Source organism: Pseudopipra pipra, chromosome 3 (assembly GCF_036250125.1).
Source record: "Pseudopipra pipra isolate bDixPip1 chromosome 3, bDixPip1.hap1, whole genome shotgun sequence".
Lineage (NCBI taxonomy): Eukaryota > Metazoa > Chordata > Aves > Passeriformes > Pipridae > Pseudopipra > Pseudopipra pipra.
In genome coordinates this window covers 36975719-36995738 of record NC_087551.1, presented here as the reverse complement: position 1 = coordinate 36995738, position 20020 = coordinate 36975719, and the positions used below count along the sequence as shown (strand labels likewise).

At 36.4% G+C, this 20020-nt stretch overlaps 1 protein-coding gene and 2 long non-coding RNA genes across 10 annotated transcripts in view; 1 reads left to right on the top strand and 2 right to left on the bottom strand.

The window, feature by feature from the left end:
* The window catches only part of SDCCAG8 (SHH signaling and ciliogenesis regulator SDCCAG8), a 106120-nt gene that overhangs the window by 32404 nt on the left and 53696 nt on the right, over positions 1 to 20020 (top strand). For all 8 annotated transcript variants that reach the window (XR_010429081.1, XM_064648680.1, XM_064648677.1 and 5 more), the window contains exon 13: positions 7279 to 7421. Coding sequence is in view for 7 of the 8 variants with exons in the window: in XM_064648680.1 (XP_064504750.1) it covers positions 7279 to 7421 (143 nt within the window). In the remaining variant the exon portion in view is untranslated. The remainder of the gene's footprint in view (positions 1 to 7278; positions 7422 to 20020) is intronic.
* On the bottom strand, positions 7923 to 12936 carry LOC135411299 (uncharacterized). The gene is made up of 3 exons (XR_010429082.1): positions 12855 to 12936; positions 11921 to 11969; positions 7923 to 10010 (listed from the first exon to the last, which is right to left on the bottom strand). It is a non-coding gene; the product is annotated as an uncharacterized LOC135411299 (long non-coding RNA).
* LOC135411300 (uncharacterized) lies at positions 15281 to 18177 on the bottom strand. Its single transcript, XR_010429083.1, has 2 exons — positions 17651 to 18177; positions 15281 to 15932 (listed from the first exon to the last, which is right to left on the bottom strand). It is a non-coding gene; the product is annotated as an uncharacterized LOC135411300 (long non-coding RNA).

The following is a 20020-nucleotide window of genomic DNA, read 5'->3' as shown; positions in this document are numbered from 1 at the left end:
AATATGTAACAAAAATGTTTAATTACAATTATGATATGTCTGCTGCTGCTCTGCAATGGCATTGCTTTCCTCTGCCAGCCATCCATTCCTTAAGGATCAGTGGTATGAGCAGCCTGCATTAAATTCTTTGTCATCTTTCCATAAGAAAAATGCTATAGACCATGATTCCTTGTCGTAGAATTTTCTGTAATGACTGGTCTGCATTTCTGTATGAGTCTGTAGGCTTCCCCTAAGCAGCTGGCCTGCTAAGAGGAAGAACACAGCTGGTAAATCAGGATTTTATTGTTCATAGGTGTAGTTGGCCCATGTAATCTGGATCTGTGTTCTGTCATCCAGAGTGATGTCACTCCGTAGTATATGGAAAGAGAAAATAATTTATGTGCATTAAACATTATTCAAAGTAGGAAAAGAATTGCACATCTCTTGATAAATAAGTAAGTTGTTTTCTTTTGGGTTTTTTTCTTCTTCTCTGACTAGAAAAAATGGTTGTTTTATCAATAGTCATTGTGTCAAAAGTCAGAAGAAAAAGTCTGCAAAAGTCCCTATCACTTGTCAGTTGTTACTGCATAGGTTTTCTTTCCAGTTATTCCTTAATGCTGTCCAGGAGGAAAGAACCTATCTCACATCGGTAGTCTCAAATAGTGTTTCAAAGAATAAAACGAGCAGGGTTTTTTCTCTCCTGTTTTTCAATAATGAAGTAGGAGTAATATTCCTCTTCTTTCTTTCTACATGCATCTCTCCTTTTCTGAAATTCTATTATCAGCAAGAAAACTCACCACCTCATTCTCCCCTGTCCCCCTCAGTGCAATCCATTTATTAAAAAAAACCCAAATATCGTGTTCCACTGTGAACAAAATCACTTTCTTATCTCTGCTGGTGGCTACTGAGCTAATCTGTAGTACAGCAATGTTCCCTGTTAAAATGTGACTGTAATAATCTCTATGGGATTGGAAGTTTTGTTCCTGAAATAGTATTGCAGTTCAGATATTTTGTCAAATTAAAAGCAAATATTTTCATGGAAATAATGAGGTAAAATCCTTGTATAATATGTTTCAGGCATTTACTCCTGTCTGTTTCCCAGGGTATTTATCCACAGGGACCATAGTGCTCTTTCAGAGTTTGCACAAGGACAGGCCTTTAAGGTTATTTCTTAATTAAAAAGTTGCGTGTGTGTACTCATAAATATATACTTTGCAACATAAATTTTTTCTTGCCCCAGATAACAATTGCAGGTATAAAGTTTGCTTCGATGAGATTTAGAATGTGTGATTTTAAGAGTATCCACCCTCCATGCTATTCCCCTGCTCTTTCTAGCAAAGTGCAGGGTCCTGTCTCTCTTAATTCTCAGTCAGTTTGGAAGCAGAGGGTTTGTGGCTGATGGCCTTTGCTTAGGTCATGGCTCTCCTCTTGAGGTTCTGCCTTTTAGTGGAGCACACAAGGTAGTGCTAGGTGCTGTTACAACTGATAAAGTGGTCACAAAACTACCTGGTTTTGAGGAATTCAAAAGTTCCACCAGATGAGGTTAGAATAGTAGCTATCCAACTAATTGCAGCCTGCATTACTTATCTAAGCTGTCTTTGCTTGTTCCTCTGGTCTTTAGAGATCAACTGATTTGTGAACCAGCCATACAGAAAAAACTTTTTGAAAGAACCACGTGTGTTTATTGGGGTTACTTATTGTGTTTCTGCTCACATTACTTGCCTTTCATGTCAGGAAAGGTTTTCAGATTGCTATTTTGGGCTAGATGTTTTGTAGAATTTGCAGTAGTCTTGTGGTTTTTGTGAATTAACCTCTTAGAAAAAGGTGGTCTTTGTGAATTCTTCTAAGCCTTGTGTACATGGGATTTGTATATTCTCACAGCTTTATAATAAATCTGCTTCCAGAAAGGAGGTTTCCCCTATGAACCCAAATTTAGTTTTCATAACTGCTTTGTATCTTCATTCAGATTTGAATGGAAAGCAGCAGTAAGTCATACAGAGTGTAAAAGGAAGAAAGACATTGTTTGGATGTGGCAGGAGTTAACCTTGTGATGGCCCTAACTCTCTTTACAAAGTTGGATAGTTCTTCAGGTGCAATATGCTATGTCAGATGGCCATGCCTGGGAGGTCTGAGGCTTAGAGACCACTCCAAACCTAGAGTTGCTTGATTGATATCAGGATTAGGATAGAAATGAATGCAAGTGACCCCTGCTGCATATGGACTGATAGTATCTTTTCTCTAAGTAAAATACTCAAAATCTTCCTACAAAACCAGTCTTGTTTTGTTGTTTCTTTTTAAATTTAAAAATAAATAAATAAAATAAACCCCAATTAGTTCTGTCCCTGATTAATTAATACATTAATAAGGATAGAAAGCAACATGGCTTGAGATCATTAAGTAGTTTAAAAACTTCTTGTCACTGGTACATATAATATTTAAATGCATGTGAATGGCCATACTGGGGTCACCTCTTTCAAAGACCATGATTAGAACCTTGGTCCTGTGCACTATCACTGGTCTCATTGCTTTGAAGGGCTGCTTTAGTAAATGAAACTAAGCTCATGAGCATCAGGGCCTGTAGAAGTGTATGTGTTTTTATAGGTGTTGATCGCCTCTGGGGGATGTACCTGCAAATACCAGCCACCATAGTAATTATATTTCACTTTTTATTACTTTATATTTGTTCTTTTATTTTTGGCTCTACATTATGCCCCTTTAATCTTTAATAATAACAATAATAACAATAACAGAAGTTAATAAAAATAAATTAATAAATTAAAATTAATACTAATGGTGGAGAATGAAGTATGAAACAAAAAGATTGTGCTGTAAATTCACATAAATATTTTCCTCTCCAGAATTATTTTACTGCAGAATTTGTGCAATGATATAGTCAGTGCAAAATTTTTTTTACGTTATACTGTGTATTTTCTTACCTGATGTGTGAGCATACTGGTACAACAGTAAATGTAATAAATCACTTGTGAATTAATTTGATTTTAGTTTATTTTTTATGTTTTAGAACTCTTCTAAAGTTTTTGCATTTACTTCAGAATACGAGTTCTTTTATCACCACTTAATCATTCTCATTTGTTTAAAAAGAAAAAGTATTTGTCTTTTCTGTCAGTTGGCTGCTATTTAAAATTCTGTGAAAAACATCTGCTAGTTTGAAATTTAAAGTTGCATTTTTGCATGCAATAGAATCAGCATCAGTATGAAAAGAATTAAACAATTACTTTAATCTTTAATTTGACTTGTTTTGAATGAAACTGTTATTTCCTTTAATCAGATTTTGTAGAGATAAAGAGATGTCTAGTTAATTAAAAAGTACATTTTTACAATAGACATAAGTATTGTTAGATGCAGATAATTTCAGATACGTTATGAAGAGGATATTTGAGGACTGATTCAGTGTTTGAGAAATCGTCTTTTATGTTTTCCAGTAAGTTGAATTTATGTCACTGAATAAGCATCTCCAGTGTGTTCCCCTAAAAATGAGTTTTGAAAGTCTGAAGATAATTTGTAAATACACCATAAACTAAGGAATGAGAAGTGAAACACTTAAGCGCTTCAAGAAAAGATATAGGAGGGTCTTATATACTTCTAAGTGGAAAACTTAAAATATAAAAGGTGGTTGATGGTAATACTGAAAAAAAGAATAATTAATATAGAATTAAATTTTACTGCTGTGATATTTCACCAATGTTTTAATTTTTGTTTAATTAAAACTTCTTTCGTGTAACTGAATATGTGTGTGAAATGGTGTTAATGTGTTTCAGCTTACTAATAATGGTGTTTCTCTTACTGAGGTTTAGCCTGCCATCTTTCAATGGCAAAGTGCCTGTTGATATTCCTGGGAGTTTGGGCAACTGCAGAGCAAGACAGATTAAACAGTACTTTTGAAATTATGTGCAGAAGTAATAAGAACATTAAAGTTGCGGAGTTAAGCACCAGAAGTTGCCTGTTCTAACCTTAATGTAGTCTTGTTGTACATATACATTATGATAATTCTGTTCCTTGTTATACTGGAAATCTGTTTCAGATTTTCTTAAATGCAAGATTGTCATCTGTCTTTTTGCAGTTCTGTGCTCCATCTCTTGTCTCTCATATACATTGAAAAGTTAAGTACCTTGAAGAAATAACTTTCTGATCATGTTGTAAAAAGCTGTATCACAGGTGATAGGCACTGAGGGATCAAATTAACACTGCATAAGAAACAGAGCTGTCAGCAAAATGCTTTAGTTGGTGGTTTGCTTCTGTTTCTGTCCCTACAATTACACTTGGACCCGGATAGCAGCTACAGAACTGCTTGCAGCTTCCCAGTAGAAATGCTAACTAAAGTAGTGCAAAAACTAGTTTGAGTCCAAATAGTTTTGGAAAAATGCTCCTGATAAGGTTTCCTGCAGGAGCAGTGAAAAAGATTCATCGATTCTTTAATTTCCCTGTAGATTAAATCCTGATTATATTGTGATGACCTAATGGTGGACTAGACTTGACATATTTCAATATAGACGGTGTTTGTGAGACTGTTATTGTTTGCAGGAGAGAGAAGAGGGTGTATTTTTATTGTATGGGCATGTCTCAAGTTTTGAGGTTTTATGTTTCAAACTCTTAATCTGAGTTTTTAAACCAAACTAGCATGTAGCATTTAGAGTGTGGTCTGTTTTCAGCATGATGATGCATGGCTCCTACCAAATTATTTTCAACTAGCATTTTCTGGTGTTTCAAAAGAATAATTTAGTTGATAACTCTAAATATAACTGGATTAGATATTTCTGATTTCTGAGTTGCTGCTAACGTGTTTTCTCAGGTAGCATTTTTCTGTCATCCCTTTCTCATGAGGTTGTCTGCTGTTTCTGCCATGGTCATTACCAGAATTCTTGTATAGAATTCCTGCTCTTCATATAGGTCCATGCTGCGAGTACCTCCAAATATTGGTAATTTAAGATGTTTATATATATATATAAATATCTGTATATACCTACACACATGAACAACCACATGTGTACATGTGTGTATGAGGGTAAAAGGAGCTGATACCAGATTTTTGAATTACTGATGAAAGTAGCACAAGTAAAATTGTTCTTCAAAGCCCATGTTTGCTTTCTTGTTATTTTTAATAGAAATTATAATACACCTGTGAATCTTTAAAGATCCTGTCATGAAGTGACACTTCTGTGTCTGAGAATTTCTCTCTACGCTTTCATGGCAACTGAAATCTATGGATGTGTTCTTGGGTTCAGCCCTGAAGGTTCAACATCTGGCCAATGGAAACGAAACATTTTCACCAGAGGTTCTTGCACTTGGAATTTGTTTCCTTCTGTAGGTCTGTGTCAAAACCTGACTGAGCCTGTTTAACTTGAGGCAATGGTGTAAAGCCCATCTGTTCCTTGAAACTTTTCCCCGAAGGAGTCATGTACAGTGTATTTATATTCTCAGCTGTGGTTGTGCTTTTTCAAATACTTAGTTGATGTTTTTTGACTAATTTGTGGTTTGAGTTTGTTTAAAGGTATACTGAATGGATGTATTTTTGAAGCAAATTTTAAGAATGTTGCAGAATTTCCCTGTCTTTAACAGTGAAGAGCTCGTGTCTCTGCTTACTGTGGATGGAGAAATAACATTTATGAACTGCTACTGTTAAGAATAGAGAACCCACTGAGACTTCTGTTCTATTTAACATATGCAAAAGTCCATGAAAATAAGTACAAATGCAAAGCATATGTAACCTAATATCTCTGAACACCTGGTTTTAAAATATATTGACAATGCAATAGGTTGTTACATTCTTTAGAAGGAAAGAGTACTAACAATTTTGTATATAGTTTTATTGTCTTTGCATTTGAACTTGGAATTATTGATTTAATTTGATAGGAAGTCCATGTGATAAAGCAAGGTTTTAATCAAAATTTCCTTCATGAGCCTTTGTTGAGTGCTCTTGGGGGGGAAAGTGTACAGTTAAGTAATTAGCAAAATTAAAAATTTTAAAAAGACAACATTATGAAATGTTTTTCTGGATGAAGAGGTTGTATTTGTCTGACATCGTGATTTAATGTAAGTAGTTTAGGTTAACATGTTTGTGAGAGGAAAAGAGACAATATTGTTACGAAGGTGCTTCAAATGTAAATATGGGACAGAGTTACAATAATTTGTTCTTGTAGGATATTTGAATGAATAATTTCATTAATTAAAGAAGATAGAGTCTTGTCTACATGAGGAAATTATCACAAATAAGCTATGGTATGAATTTAAGGTATAATAGCTATTCAGCACTAACTTCTTATATGAACAATTTTATTCTGTACTACAAATGACCTTTCACAGTTTAGTTGACTGAAAAACATGCAAGTTCCCTCCAGCCCCAATGACAAATAAATATTTATGTCAGAAGTTAGTGCAGAACAGTTACTGCATGATAAAATTACATTGTCAGCTTATTCTATATTCTACTGGCCTTCTTAAAAGCATTCTTAGGACAAAGTATAATACTGCGTTATAGATGTACTCCTACGGGTACTTGTATATTATATATGGACTTAGAGCAAAATTTATTATTTCTAAGAATATATTCATCTATATATTCTGAGATATCAGAAGTCTATCATGCTTTGCTGGAATCAAAGACGATGGTCATGCAAACTAGACTATTGTAAAATAAATTATGAATTCATCAACTTTAGTTACTATGTTGACATATAAGGACTAATGATGTTACTAAAACAATGGGAGGATTAACAGCAGCTGGTGTGATTAGGGTTCAGATATAAGTCATAAATTACTTCTTTTCAATAATGGTAAAATCACAAAATTACCTTTATTATCACGTGTAATATTAGATGACAAAGCTATATGCCTACTTGTCATTGCTTATGTGATAGGCATTAAAAAAAGAAAAGTAAATGACCACAAGAGTTATCCCAGGTCAATCAGCTTCTGAAGATGGTCACTATTCCACTACCTTTCTGGCTTTCTAATGCAGTGAATTCGGGACACAAATATGGAAGCTTTCATATGAGAAAATCAGGAAATGTTTCAATTCCTGTAACTCTTAAACCACATGAAGACAATAACATCACTTGCATATTAGTGTATTTAAACATGATATGCATTTTGACTTTTAATAAGAATGTAATTTCAAATACTTTAATTTGCTTATTTTGCAGTTTTTATCAACTAACTTCTTTTGTTCTAAAACAGAAGTTTGCATTGTTTTTCAGGTGCTTTGATTACCTTTTTTTTGTCTTCAAATGTATCTCTGTGCATTTCTTAAATATATTTTCTTTGGTTCTGTAATTTTCTAAGAAAATAGAAAAACTGGGATTAGAGCTGAATGGAAGCAAACAGCGTTTGGAACAAGCCCAGCAGGATGTGACAGGAGCCAGAGAGGAGTGCCTAAAACTGGCAGAACTGCTGAGTAAATCTGAACACCAACTGCACCTCACCAGGTACCCCTTATCCTATTACATGCTGTAGTACCAATTTCATTCTGCTAATTTTTGCCACAGGCTTCCCCACAGTTGTTGTAGATCCTTGCAGTCATTGACTGCATGGGCAGCCCTCAGTCAGGTTAGAAGCGGAGATTGGAATAAGTGAGTTATGAACTACAAAGTGAGTTATGAACCATGTAGAAGTGAATTACTAGTGTAGTAGAAAAGGCAATGTTCAGCCCTGGTGATGAAGTGGCATGCTTCTAGGCAGGGAGAAGAGTAGGGGAGACTGCAGAAGCGTTCTTCTTCTTGTTGCTGTGTTTTGTAGGACAAAGATATTTGAAATGTTTAAGACTAGTGTACAGCAGCACCTTTAAGCATAGGAGTTCTCAGATTAATAACCTGAAATTTCTGCATCAGAATGACCGGGAACATATAAATGAACATAATCATGTCTACAGGAGGTAAACTCAAGTGAGGAGGGTGTTTAAGTTAATGAAGATATAGTACAACGCAATGTGTGATGAGCTCCCTGAGTTTATTCCATCCTTGGGTATAGTTCCCAATGTCATTTAATGTACTACTCATTACACATCTCTAGAAAACTCCAGAAGGTTGACATGCCAACTATTCATTGCAGCTTGAGTTTTGGTAATTGCAGGATTGTTTCCTTTTGCCTCAGAAAATGCTATTGTCTGACTGTTTGCAGACTTTTGGTTGTGCGTATGGTTATTGTATTGTTCTGCCACCCTGCTCTCCCCAAGAGTGAACATCCAGAAACAAATCTGGCAGCTTTTTTTGCTCAATCCTTAAAGAAAAAAGTAAAGTTAGTTTAAATTTTTCATGGAGGGGGGGGGAAAAAGCCCAAATTTTTATCACTTAACAGAAGTCTGTGTGTTTATCCAACTCTTGTACATTTTGGGCTTTGTGAGAATTTTGCCATTGAGTAAATGGAAATAAAATAGAGCCTTGTCTAAACTATTGAATTCAATGAATCATTTTTTTTTTTATTCAGCTAAATTTCTGTGTAATTCAGAGCACGGTTGTTTAACAGATGGAAGAAAGTACCACTCTAACAGCCTGTATTTAGAGAAAAAAATATGCTAGAGGTTAATGAACTTGAAAAAAGTTTTGGGTGAGTTGTTAAGAGATCTAAAGTTTGGATTTAGCAGAACTTTATTAATAATGATTTGTTGTGATAGTTAACCAAATGGCTTACCGTGCTCCTTTTAGCAAAAGGCTGATTATATGCAATAAAGCTCTGGATATCTTGGAGGAAATCTGAGGAGTGAATTTATAATTTTTTATTTTTTTTTTTTTCTGCAAATACTCAAAATGTAAAAATGAGGACTGTAGCCTACTTTTACATAGCAAGGTAATTAAAGCTGAATACCTAGCTTACAGATGATTCAGATAGCTTTTCAACGTATCGTCTCTGACTCGGAAGGTTTCTGAGATCCAAATCACTGGATGCTGGGAATTGTATTTTGGGCAAGTAATGCTCTGTGCTGGCCCCGTTCTCATACAATTTCACACACGCCTGCTTTTTAAGACAGATGCTGAACTGCCGCGGCTTCTTTGTCTGACCTAGTGCAGACACTCTTCTGCAAGGGGCTGATCTCTTGGGGGTTTGGGGGTTTTTTGTTACTACTTTGTGTTCACGTTATAGCTTCTGCTTATAAGTATTGAAATGTTTTCTATGCTGACATGTATTTGTTGGAAAAAGATATATGCTGAGGCATGGGAAATAGGTTCCAATCTTTCTTCTTGACGTTCCCCAAATTCTATAATACTTCGTAGATTTTTGTGTTCTCTGTATATTTGGACTGACTGTCTGCTTTCCAGGAATACATTAGGTGATGTTGCTGTCAGGGGTGAAGGAGGGAGCAAAAGAGATGAGCGATTCATTGCTCCTGGACTGTTACCTGTTTTCCCCTTGTACTTAAATTGGTAGGGCAGTGTTAGAGGTGTTCTCGCAGAGTTGCCTGTTTTCCCTGAGTTGCAGAGGAGAACATCCCCTACTCAAATGAAACTTGTCCTTAGCCTGTACTCCTTTTCTTCCTCTCAGATCACTTCCTGGCAGAACAGATTATCTGTGTTAGTGAAAATATAAACGTTCCATGCCTCTAGTTGCATCAGTTTTGCCTTTTTAAACTTAGTATGTTTTTCATGGATTGGTACATCCATAGTTGTTGAATGTGAATTTTATTCGCTCATGATTTGCCTTCTTGCGTTAATTCCCTTCGTCTCAAATGGCAACCATGTCAGTGAAAATAGTCACTTGAAGGGTTGGGGTAATAGCAATCCTGGGGGGGTTATAGACCCATTCACTGTGGCACTTGCCAAGGAAAACAGATTTTAAGCTCTAGAGTCCTGGCTGTGGGAGGTTGCTGCAGAAATTGCACTGATTTAGTGCATCTCTTGGGTATTCTGGCCTTGGCCTTGTCTTCCTGATTCTCTTCTTTTCAGGAGAGGACCAGCTGGTCCTCTCCAAGTCTTCTCACAACGCTGGATTTGAAGGAGGCTGTACTGCTGTTACTGTTGCGGATGGTCTTTCCGTTGCCTTGCATGACCTGTCTGTGCTGTTCTGGCAGAAACCTGAGGTAGCTGAGGAGATACAGAAATAATTCTTTATTTTGTATGAATTAGTATATTACCAAGGAGAGAAGTTCTTCACTAATCCAATGATTCTGTGTTTGGATATTGTAAATAAATAGGATAATAAAATGAATACCAGAACTTGGGATTTTAATGTACAAAAATGAGATGATAAATGTATATGAATGGATTAAATGAGAAAAAAACATGCAGTCTGTTTCTTAATGAGAAAAAGAAAGTGCTCTGCAGAGCAACACTCTTCTCCACAAGTCCCACTTCTTTGCTGCATCCTAGTTTTCAGACATTGTTGATTGATTACCAACTAAACAGCTTCTAAGTTAACAAAATGTACTTGTTAAAAATGAAGAAAAAAAGGTTACAATTAGCTATTCTAAACCATTGCCACAGAGTTTAAAATTGCCTTTTCCTGTCACCTTTCTTCCTGGAGCAATATGTTGCTTAGAAATCCTTGCTATTAACATGCATTTTCTGCTATTGAATCTAGTTAGTAATTCTAATATGTATATCTTCAAAAGACTGGAAAAATACAGAATTTTTACTGTGTAGTTTTGCTTGTCAGTCATGTAACTTTGCAGATGTCACCATGCTATGAGACTGACCATGATTGTTTAAAGTTTTCTTGGGGTTTTTTTGCCCTAGTTTCAGCTTTATTTTTATTTGTATTAGAGTTATTGTAGTAGGAGAATCTTATGAAACTAGTTCTTAAGTCAATGTTAAATTGCCATTACTTTGTCAAGGTTAGATCTTGCTAATGAATCTTACCTGAATCCATTCTTCAGAGAGTGGAAAACATATAAATCTATTGTTCTTAGTTGATGAAAGAATAGTCATTAAAAATCATGTCAATATGGTCATGGAAAAGATCATATAGAAGATGCAAGATGTTAACAACTTGTCCAGATCTTAGCGAGCCATCTAATTTAATAAAATTTTTAACTATTCTTGCGTAACAGAATCATCATTGAAAAACTTTCCTCTTTCTCTTTCAAACCAGATCTGAAGTTATTATTTGTTTCAGTTGCAGTCAGATGTAATTCCTGTTTACATATGCCAAAGAAGTTAAATAAATCTTAAGAAGTGAGGGAATCACTGAGTTTCAAAATTGAATTTTTTCTGTGCCATCATGTGTTTTCTCAGGTCAGAGGTAGGTAGATGGCTTGAGATACTTTAGACTGAAATGTCATCTAAAATTTACTGGAAAATATAATGGAGTAGAATTGAAGCAGATTTAGTTTAGTTTAATTTTTTATTATTTTTATTGTTTGCTTATATGAAACATTATAAGCACTAGTGAGGGTCAACTTGTAGGTGAGGAAGAATTACTAAATGAACCCATGCTTTCAGGTTCAGGTGACCCACCAAGGTGCCCTAAATCCCTGTGTCATTCTCTTGAAGGACTAAAGTCTATATTACAGTAAGTCAGTGGGTGTTGAGTTTCTTGATTATTGTTTTTCCCCATTATGGGATATTCCTTTTCTCCCCTCTTTTTGACAATGATATGATCTCTAGAAAGCAGCAGATCTAAGAAAATGGCAATTAGGTTTTAGCAGTGCTATAGCCATCCTACTGTGCATTGGTCCTTCTTGCTAGTTTCAGTGACTCCATTAAGGCTAGCTTCTATTACATGCAAAATAAATCAAGCACATATCCTTCCAGCTTAATGTGGCATTAGCACAGTCTCTGAAGCTTTGGTGTTGAGCTGTATGTCGTCATCAGTGTTCCTTGTTAGATATGTAGCATGTCTCATACATTGATTTCCCTATTTAAACTATACTATTAAATGATAAAATTGTAAATTAACTTCTTGGTGGTTATACATAGCCTTCTAGGGAGTTGCACACTACTTAATATTTATTGTTCTCTTCCTAGCAGTATCTGTCAGTTAGCAACATACTTACTGCGATGCTTTTTCCAACAATTTCAGCATGTCAGAGTCCATCATCTGTGCTGGAAAGGAGTTTTAAAGAAATGCTTTTACTAATATTACATGACTGAGATGTGCTTTATGTTCTCAGACTAACTGATGAAAGGACCAATAACACTTGAATTGGGGGGGTTGGGGAGAAGCATAAGTAAGATGTAAGCAGTGATTGATTTCTAATTTTTTTATATTCTGCTCATCTTGTACAAAACCATTATTTTAAAATGCAAGGAGGGGTGATAACATGAAACAACTCTGACAACTAATAAACTTTTTAGATTATGCTTCATATGTTTACTTTTCATTAAATTTAGGGACAGTTGCGACTATGTTGTTGTGATTCAGTCAACATTTACTTCTATCTGTTTTTCATATACAAAGGCATCGGGGTGCCAGAAAATAAACTGTTAACGGAGAATTAACTTCTTTGGCACGCTTTCATACTTATCTTCCAAATTAAAGAAAATGAAATGGGCAGAAGCAGAGTGTAGATTACCTCCTTTTTGTCAAAAATGGTGGGAATTTGAAAATTAATAATAAAAAAGGGAACAGATGCAGTAACATGCCAGAGGGAGATTAATGTGGAGAGTAAAATCTGTGAGCAACAAAACTGAAGCAAACTGAATCAGTGGGAGGTGGTTGTACAATCAAAATCAGGATAAAAGAGAAATTACAAACAACCCTGCACTTGTCAAAGTAGTAGTAATGAAATCCTGACTCTGCCAGCAGCGAGAACCTGTGTTAGCACTTTGGGGTAAGGCCGGGAGCCGGGTGCCAGGTAGGAGGGCAGCGCGAGGCTGCTGGGCGGCAGCCATCGCGTGTGGAACAGATGGCGGGGAAAGCTGGCCGGGGAGGGGCTCCTTCGCAGAGCTAATCAGACAGTAACGGATAGGGCAGCTGGGAGGACTGACCACCGAGAGGCGAGCGGCGGGGTAGCCGCAGCCTTCCTCGATGTGTGCAGTGGTGTGCCCGCCGGCCGGAGAGAAGACCTTGCAACGTCTTTTCTCTGCCGCAACCGCGCAAACTTTGGAGGTGGGCGGTGGGCATCGCCCCATGCCAGGGAATGGGGGCACGTGCTGGCACCAGGCTCCCTCTGCGGCCTCCAGGGCCTCGAGCGCGTCCCACCTCGGGGTATCGCGCCCCTCCTACCTCAAAAATACATGTCTTTGCTCTCTGTCCTGTTGTGTGATCAGGTTATGTGGTTTTGTGTTTTATTGTAGCGGTATAGTGAACGTAGAATTTGGCGATTGACAGAAATGCTAAGGCATATGGGTCCAGGGACTGATCCAGCAAACCGATATGGAAACTTTGCTCCTGTTGAAAGGTGGGAGGGAGAGCTGTAGGTCAGCACCTTCCCACAGGGCTGTGCCCCTCCAATGAATGGAACCAGTTTTCTGATGTTTTATTTTTGCTGGGAGGAGGCACTTCCCTCCTCATAAATGAGAGCTTGTGAGGAATGAATGGAGGTCCAAGCCTTCTGATCTTGAGTCACATGAATAATTTGACTCACGTAAGAAGTAAAGATCAATAGGATTTCTTGTGCAAGTAAGAGGTAGTCATGTGTGAGAGGATTACAAGGTCATGCCCTGTGTTGATGACTGTCAGCTTGAAAGAGAAATGAAAACAAAATTTTATCAAGGAAAGGGGGAAATAAAATCCTGAAGTGTAGCAAGCGGGACCTGACCTATTACTATCCAGTTTTGTTTGATCTGGATATGTGATACTTTCTTAGACAATTTCAACAAAGAAAGCTACATGTCCTGCATCTGCTTTCTGAACTTGTATATACCTTGTCTGCAGAAGGTTTATAGCTTGGCTCAAGTATTCATTTTGAGCAGGGAGGGGAGGAAACATTACAGGGATTTGAAATAGGTGGTATAACATAGCCATATGCTATTTATGCAGCAGTTTCTGCAATAAATCTAATTTGGTGCTGTCAAAAAAAATTAGACTTATTTGGTATAGCAGCACATTAGTAAATGATTGTGGTAGCTTTGAAAGTTGTCATTCACTCTGCTTTACTTGCAATAGAATCTTGCAGAGCTTTTTTTTTTTTGCCTGAGAAGCTCTGTGAAAATTCTCAGTTCTTTGTCCTGCAGCTGTAAAAACTGCAAATATTTCCACCACTGAAAAGGAGGTCTTGCTTTAAGGTAATTGAAGAAGGAGATGGAAAAAAGAATAGCCTGCATTGTTAACAATCATATGAATGTATAGGGGGATAAATTTCTCCCTTGCCTACAGGTTTTCATAGTGCAGCTGAAATTGTTTATCTGATTATACAGCATGTAGATAAATTAGTTGCTCTGCGTTATTATAGAAGGTAAAATATTTTACCTGCCATGATAAGACCATATGCTGCTTTATGAAGACTGATACTGAGTGATTTGAAATAAATTGGTTCTGTCGTCTTCTGGCAGTGTGTTGTAAAATTTCCGAAGCTGATATACTCTGTGTCAAGATAACACACAATTATTTAAATATCTTTCTATTTAATATTTTAAACATATTTAAGTTATTGTACAGACGTATAAAAGCCAATGATGAATTTTGTAGGGGAAAGAAAGAAATTCTAAGTAAAGGAGTAAAGAACAGATCCAAAATCATATATTAATTTTGAATATGAAAGTATTTATAAATCACCTTTTTTCATTTTTAAAGAGTTTTAACGTGGTTGACAATTTTATTTATTGTCCTACTATACAAATTTCTCAAGGAAAAGTCACTAATACATTTCCAATTTTTAGTCTTAGATTCATCTAAATTTTTCTTCACAGCATTTCAACGGCAACTGGTCACATAGAATTTCTCTAATGATTGCATCAGGTTGTTGAGGCAGCCAGATTGCTGCTGCATGTAGAGTGTGGTTCAGAAGTAGTGACAGTACTTAAAGCACTTTGGAGTGAGTAGTGAATTCAGATGAAATACAGAAGAGACTAACTGCTGTAGAAAACAAATGTCTTTATAAGGTCTTTGTTTTGAGCAGTTATTATTCAGCACTAACAGTAATAAGTTTATGAGTGTGTATCAAATATTTACTTTGATCTTATTCAAATTAGGTTTTCTATTTGTGTGACTAATGACAACAGGATAATGATTTATTTTTTTGAACCATAAAAGTCTTTTAGATACATGTATTCACGGCTGCTGGATTTTTTGCTGAATTTGCTACTGGAAAAATGGTTCTGATTTTTATCTTTATCTGTGACTTGTTCTAAGGCTTTTCTCTCAAGTACATCTGAAAGCTTGTTTTTACAATAGGCTAAAATGTACTTTTTCAGTCAGCGCTTGGTATTTGTGAACTTAAACAATTTTAAAAGCTGTCTTGTGCTTTCAGAAGTATATTCAAAGTTGTTTATTTTGTGCAGTCACAGTGGTTGTTCATTTTTTGGTATTTTTTTTTCTGTGCAAGATTCTGCTCCTGAAATTCTTGCCTAGAAAAAAAATCCAGCAGAGAACCCAAAAGGTCCTGAACTGGACACTTTGTCCAACTTGACTTTGAAGAGCATCAGCCTGTGGGTTATCACCTCTGGAGAAGGTAGCTGGTGGATAGAGGAATGGAAAAAAAAAAAAAAATCACCTGAACACATCATCTTTGGCTGCCTGGCTGCTCTCCTTGCCCCCGTGCTCCACACCCTTGTGCTGGTGATTGGTCAGGAAAGAGTGTGAGCTGGGAGATGCCTCTCCTGGGTGAGCAGATGAGCACAGCCTCTGCTGTGGGCTACTTAACAGGGCTGAACTCCTTCCCCTGGCTGTGCCGGCAGCATGGCAAGGTTAATAGCATGCTGCTGTTGGTTGACCCTGGTGGTTTCAGTATCAAACTGCATTTTTGTAGAAACAGGAAAAACTGTTCTTCATTAGCTTCTCCTTGTTGGTTAGTTGCCTTCTACAGGACTTAAATCAAACTGGAGAATGAAGTGTATTCTTCTTCTGCCAGAGTTCCTCTTCTATTTCCACTGCATTTGTTCACCTGCATTTGTTCATATAGCTTCCTGTGGAAGAAGATCATAGCATCATAAAATATTCCCTTGCAAATGCCCCATATAAGGTATATATCAGTATTAAGTTATTATTCAGCTAAACTTGTGCCATGTCTGTCAATCTAATTTTCATTAGAAACAAATTCAGACCTAACGTAAGTATAAATGCATTTCTGCTAATGAGGTTGGATTACCTCCTGGATTTGATCCCGGAAAGCTTTACTTTAAATTCATTTTTGGTGAAATGATAATAAAATGGGTGGATCATTGTAATTGCTTACAAAACTTAAAATATGTATTTTATTTTTTGGTACTGTATTTAATCTTGGTGAAAGGTTATCTTTTTTTAAAGGATACCCAAGGAAAGCAGTGAAATTGAAAGGTATTTCTTATTTTTGAAGAATGAAACTGTCAGGTTAGTTTTAACTAACTGAGGAGGTTAGTTAATAATTCAGAAACTTTTCATTGTCAGTGTGTATTCCAGGAACTGCTAAAAATGATGTATCCTGTTGACAGTATGAATTTAGTCTCAGCCCTGACAAAGAATCTTTACAATTTGCCTCAATGTGGAAAGCAGTATTCTAACAAAGAGTTGCATCTGTGTGTTTTACAAGGCTTGAAAACAAGAAAAAATATTAAGAAATTTTTCCCTTAATAGCATCGCATTTGAAGCATCGATAGGTAAGGTAGAAAAAGAATACTGAAAATTAAATAATTTGCAGCGAATTCTGTTGGCTGCTTTAAGCTTTTACTGTAAACTCTCTCTTTCAGCTGTTCCCATTTTCTCTTTGTATTTTTTGTTCAATATCTCTATTACATGGTGTTAAAACAAGTCAAAAGCTTTCATTTATTTTATTTGTAATATTCTTCCACTTCTTTACATAGCTCTGCAAAGTCTTTCTCAGATTCTGCTAGTCTTAGCAAGAAGGAATAGATACACGTATATGAAAAAAAACACATTAGCTCTTGGAGTTAACAAATAACGATTAAAAGCTATTCTTTTGCTTCTGTATTATTTCTCCTATACACCAAACTGATCTTCACAAATACAGGACTGTAAAGAACTTCATCTGCTGCTGGTTAGCAGGAGTGGATTTAAATCTACACCGACAGTTCATTTGACAATGACCTTGAGGGGCTTTGCTTCTTGAAGAAGAAAGCAGAAGCTTGCGGTAAACAAAGTTCACTTCTGACAGATGGATTGAATGACAGAAAGGTTGCGAGTGCCAGAATAGCCCTGGCAGAGGAGGAAATGTTCAGTGGAATCCAACAGGAGAGGAGGTGTGAACAGGTGCAGGGTTGCTGACGGAAGGGGAACCAGATGGAAGGAGCCAGAGCCAGTTTATTTAAAGGAAAAGGCAGAAAACACTGAAAGGCTGTGCGATCAGTGGCTAAAAGTGTGCATGGAAGAAGGTAAAAATTCACAAAGCAAAACTGCACAGTGGGATATCTAGCACTTAACATAATGGTAGTAATTTGTGAGTTTCATTTTAAAGTTGCTATTGAAATATGTTTCTCCCTTATTCTTGACAGCATAAAGAAGAGAGATTTATAACCTGTCCAAAAAACCCCCAAAACAAAGCACCAACAAAATATTCAACTGTTATATTGCCTGTCCATTATTTCTAATAAGAATGTGCAGTTACAATCAGGATAATACAAAAATTATGCCACACTTGACCAAATGAATAAAAGGCATAATAAGGCTGGATTTTTATTTTTTGACTCACCTTTTTGTATCTAGCTCCTGTCATAAGTGGACAGATAAACATACCTTTCACTGGAGTGTTTCTGTAACATCTAGAGCAAATCAACAACAGTAAAGTACAATGTCATGTTAGCACAGTATTTTTCATCTTTTGTGCTTTTGGTTCTAAGCCTGTCAGTTTGCTGGAATATGTGGTATCTTGCTGTAGGATGGGGTAGAAGTCTAGCTCACCCTAGATCAAATTCCCTGAAAATGAAATACTGTCTTTCAAATTGTCATCCTGAAGAATTCTTTGTTCTGTCAAATGGTTCAGCCTCTTCCTAAGATGGGCTTGTGAGGCTTGGTCCTTTGGAGGGAATTAAAAAACATTCCTCACCTTCTCAACTTCAGCAATAGTTGGGAGCATTAGCAACTTCCACATATCAGGCCTGTGGCAGTTTAACTGCAGGTTGGGTGTCCAAACGTAGTGTCCATGAAAAATGCAGGTAACTGTTCAGCAGTCATTCATGGTGCATCTGTGATCTACTGGATCATTCAGCTGTGCTGATCTGATCCAGATCAGGTGTGAGCACACAGTCGCTTTTGAATTAGCTAGAGCATGCAATACAGTGTTTATGCTGACTTTATGCCAGCTGCAGGAAGGACAGATGAGACCTGATTCAGCATAAAGCTTGCTGGTACAAAGTTAACGTACCAAAAACATTGGGTTTTTGAACAAATTTAAATTGGCAGAGTGGGTTCATAGCAGATCAGGTCTCTGCATCATTTAGCTGCATCATTTTTTGATTCAATGGTAGGAGCCTGATGGTTGAATTTACTGTGTTTACAAGCTGAGCCTTGGAGTACAGAGTCACAGTTGTTTGAAGCTGGTCTAAGTCTATGCTGTTACTGAAAAGGCAAATCCCTAGAGTGGTAATATTTGACTATGTCTGGCCTCATATATTGCCAGACCCTTGCTTCTGCTGACACTGGAAGGAAGACACCTGTGTGTGATCAGGTTGTTTAGGGAGTTAATCAGATTGAAAAAGAATAATTTCTTGAAGAATAAGTTGTGTGAGTGCTAATTATAAGAGGATGAAAGGAGGGCTACACCTCTTACACTGACAAGACTGGCTTAAATGTGTCCTGAAGCTACATTGTAAGAGGCTGCTGGTGCCAAATTCAAGAATGACCATAAATCAGGAAAATTATTCCTTTATTTTAAATACAGTGAAAATAATTTAAATAATTTTGTGTATACAGAGTACATGCCTGTAAAAATGTTCTGTGTTAAGCAATTATTTCAACAAACAGTAATTTGTAAAAGGGGCTTGTGGAACAAAGATAGAAAGAATATTCCAGATAAAGGCGTGCAGTACTATGAAGCGCTAGGGCTACATACTAAGACTTGACAAAAATCTTATCTTCTCATGTTCCATGCAACTTGTACTCTGTATTTAATTGTCTGTTTCTATAGGGACTTATCAGCCAAATATTTCACAATCTGATGGTAATAGTCACGGGAGTATTGGTGTTTACTTACAAGGTACGTATCTTGCTGGCAAGGCTTATAGATGTGCCAGAAAAATCAGATTTTGATTCCAAGTCAGTGTATTTGACCTAATACGAGATGTTCATTACTGCTAGAGACACTTTTCTCTAACAATGAAATAGAGGGCAGTTGATGATATTTGACTGTGACTTGGGATACAGAGTACTGTTCAGATTGAAAATAAGTTATTGTCTACATTGAGGAACTGGTAGTTTTTTGTATCTATCTTGAAGGCATAATGGCAAAAGAGTAAAATCATATTATAGCCTAGGTGTTTGCAAATTCTTCCTTCTGTGCTGAATTTAAAGTAAGAAACCCAGTCCTTTCATTTTGTTAACTGACCCGGTAAGTAGAAGCAGAGATGGAATATATCATCAGTCATGTGTATGCCCAAGTTAACTATATTCAAGATTCTTTATTTCAGTAAACTTTCATAGGACTAACACTGTGTGGCTCTCTGTTCCTATGCCCCTACAGTTTTTCTTTTTTTTTCATGCCCATTAATATCTTCAGTTACTGGAGATAATTTTTAAGTAGTTTTGAGGTACGACAAGTGCAAAAAAATAGAGTAGGAATTTTTTTCATTTGCAGCCATTAATGTATGATGTCTTCTGATGCCTCAATAGGGCTTAAAGGGCAAAGTGGAAATTTTAGACTTAGTGTTTAATTGTTTCTGTAGACCTCATTATTATATAAAGTGTAAATATATGTAAAAGTTATAAGGCAGTTCCAATGGTGTAACTGCATTCTAAATAGAGAAAGATGGAAAAACTTTCCAGATCCATATTTAAAGAGCTGAATCAGTTTGAATGCTTAATTTTTTACCCCTTGACCTTCACATAACTTTTCTAGTTGCCTGTA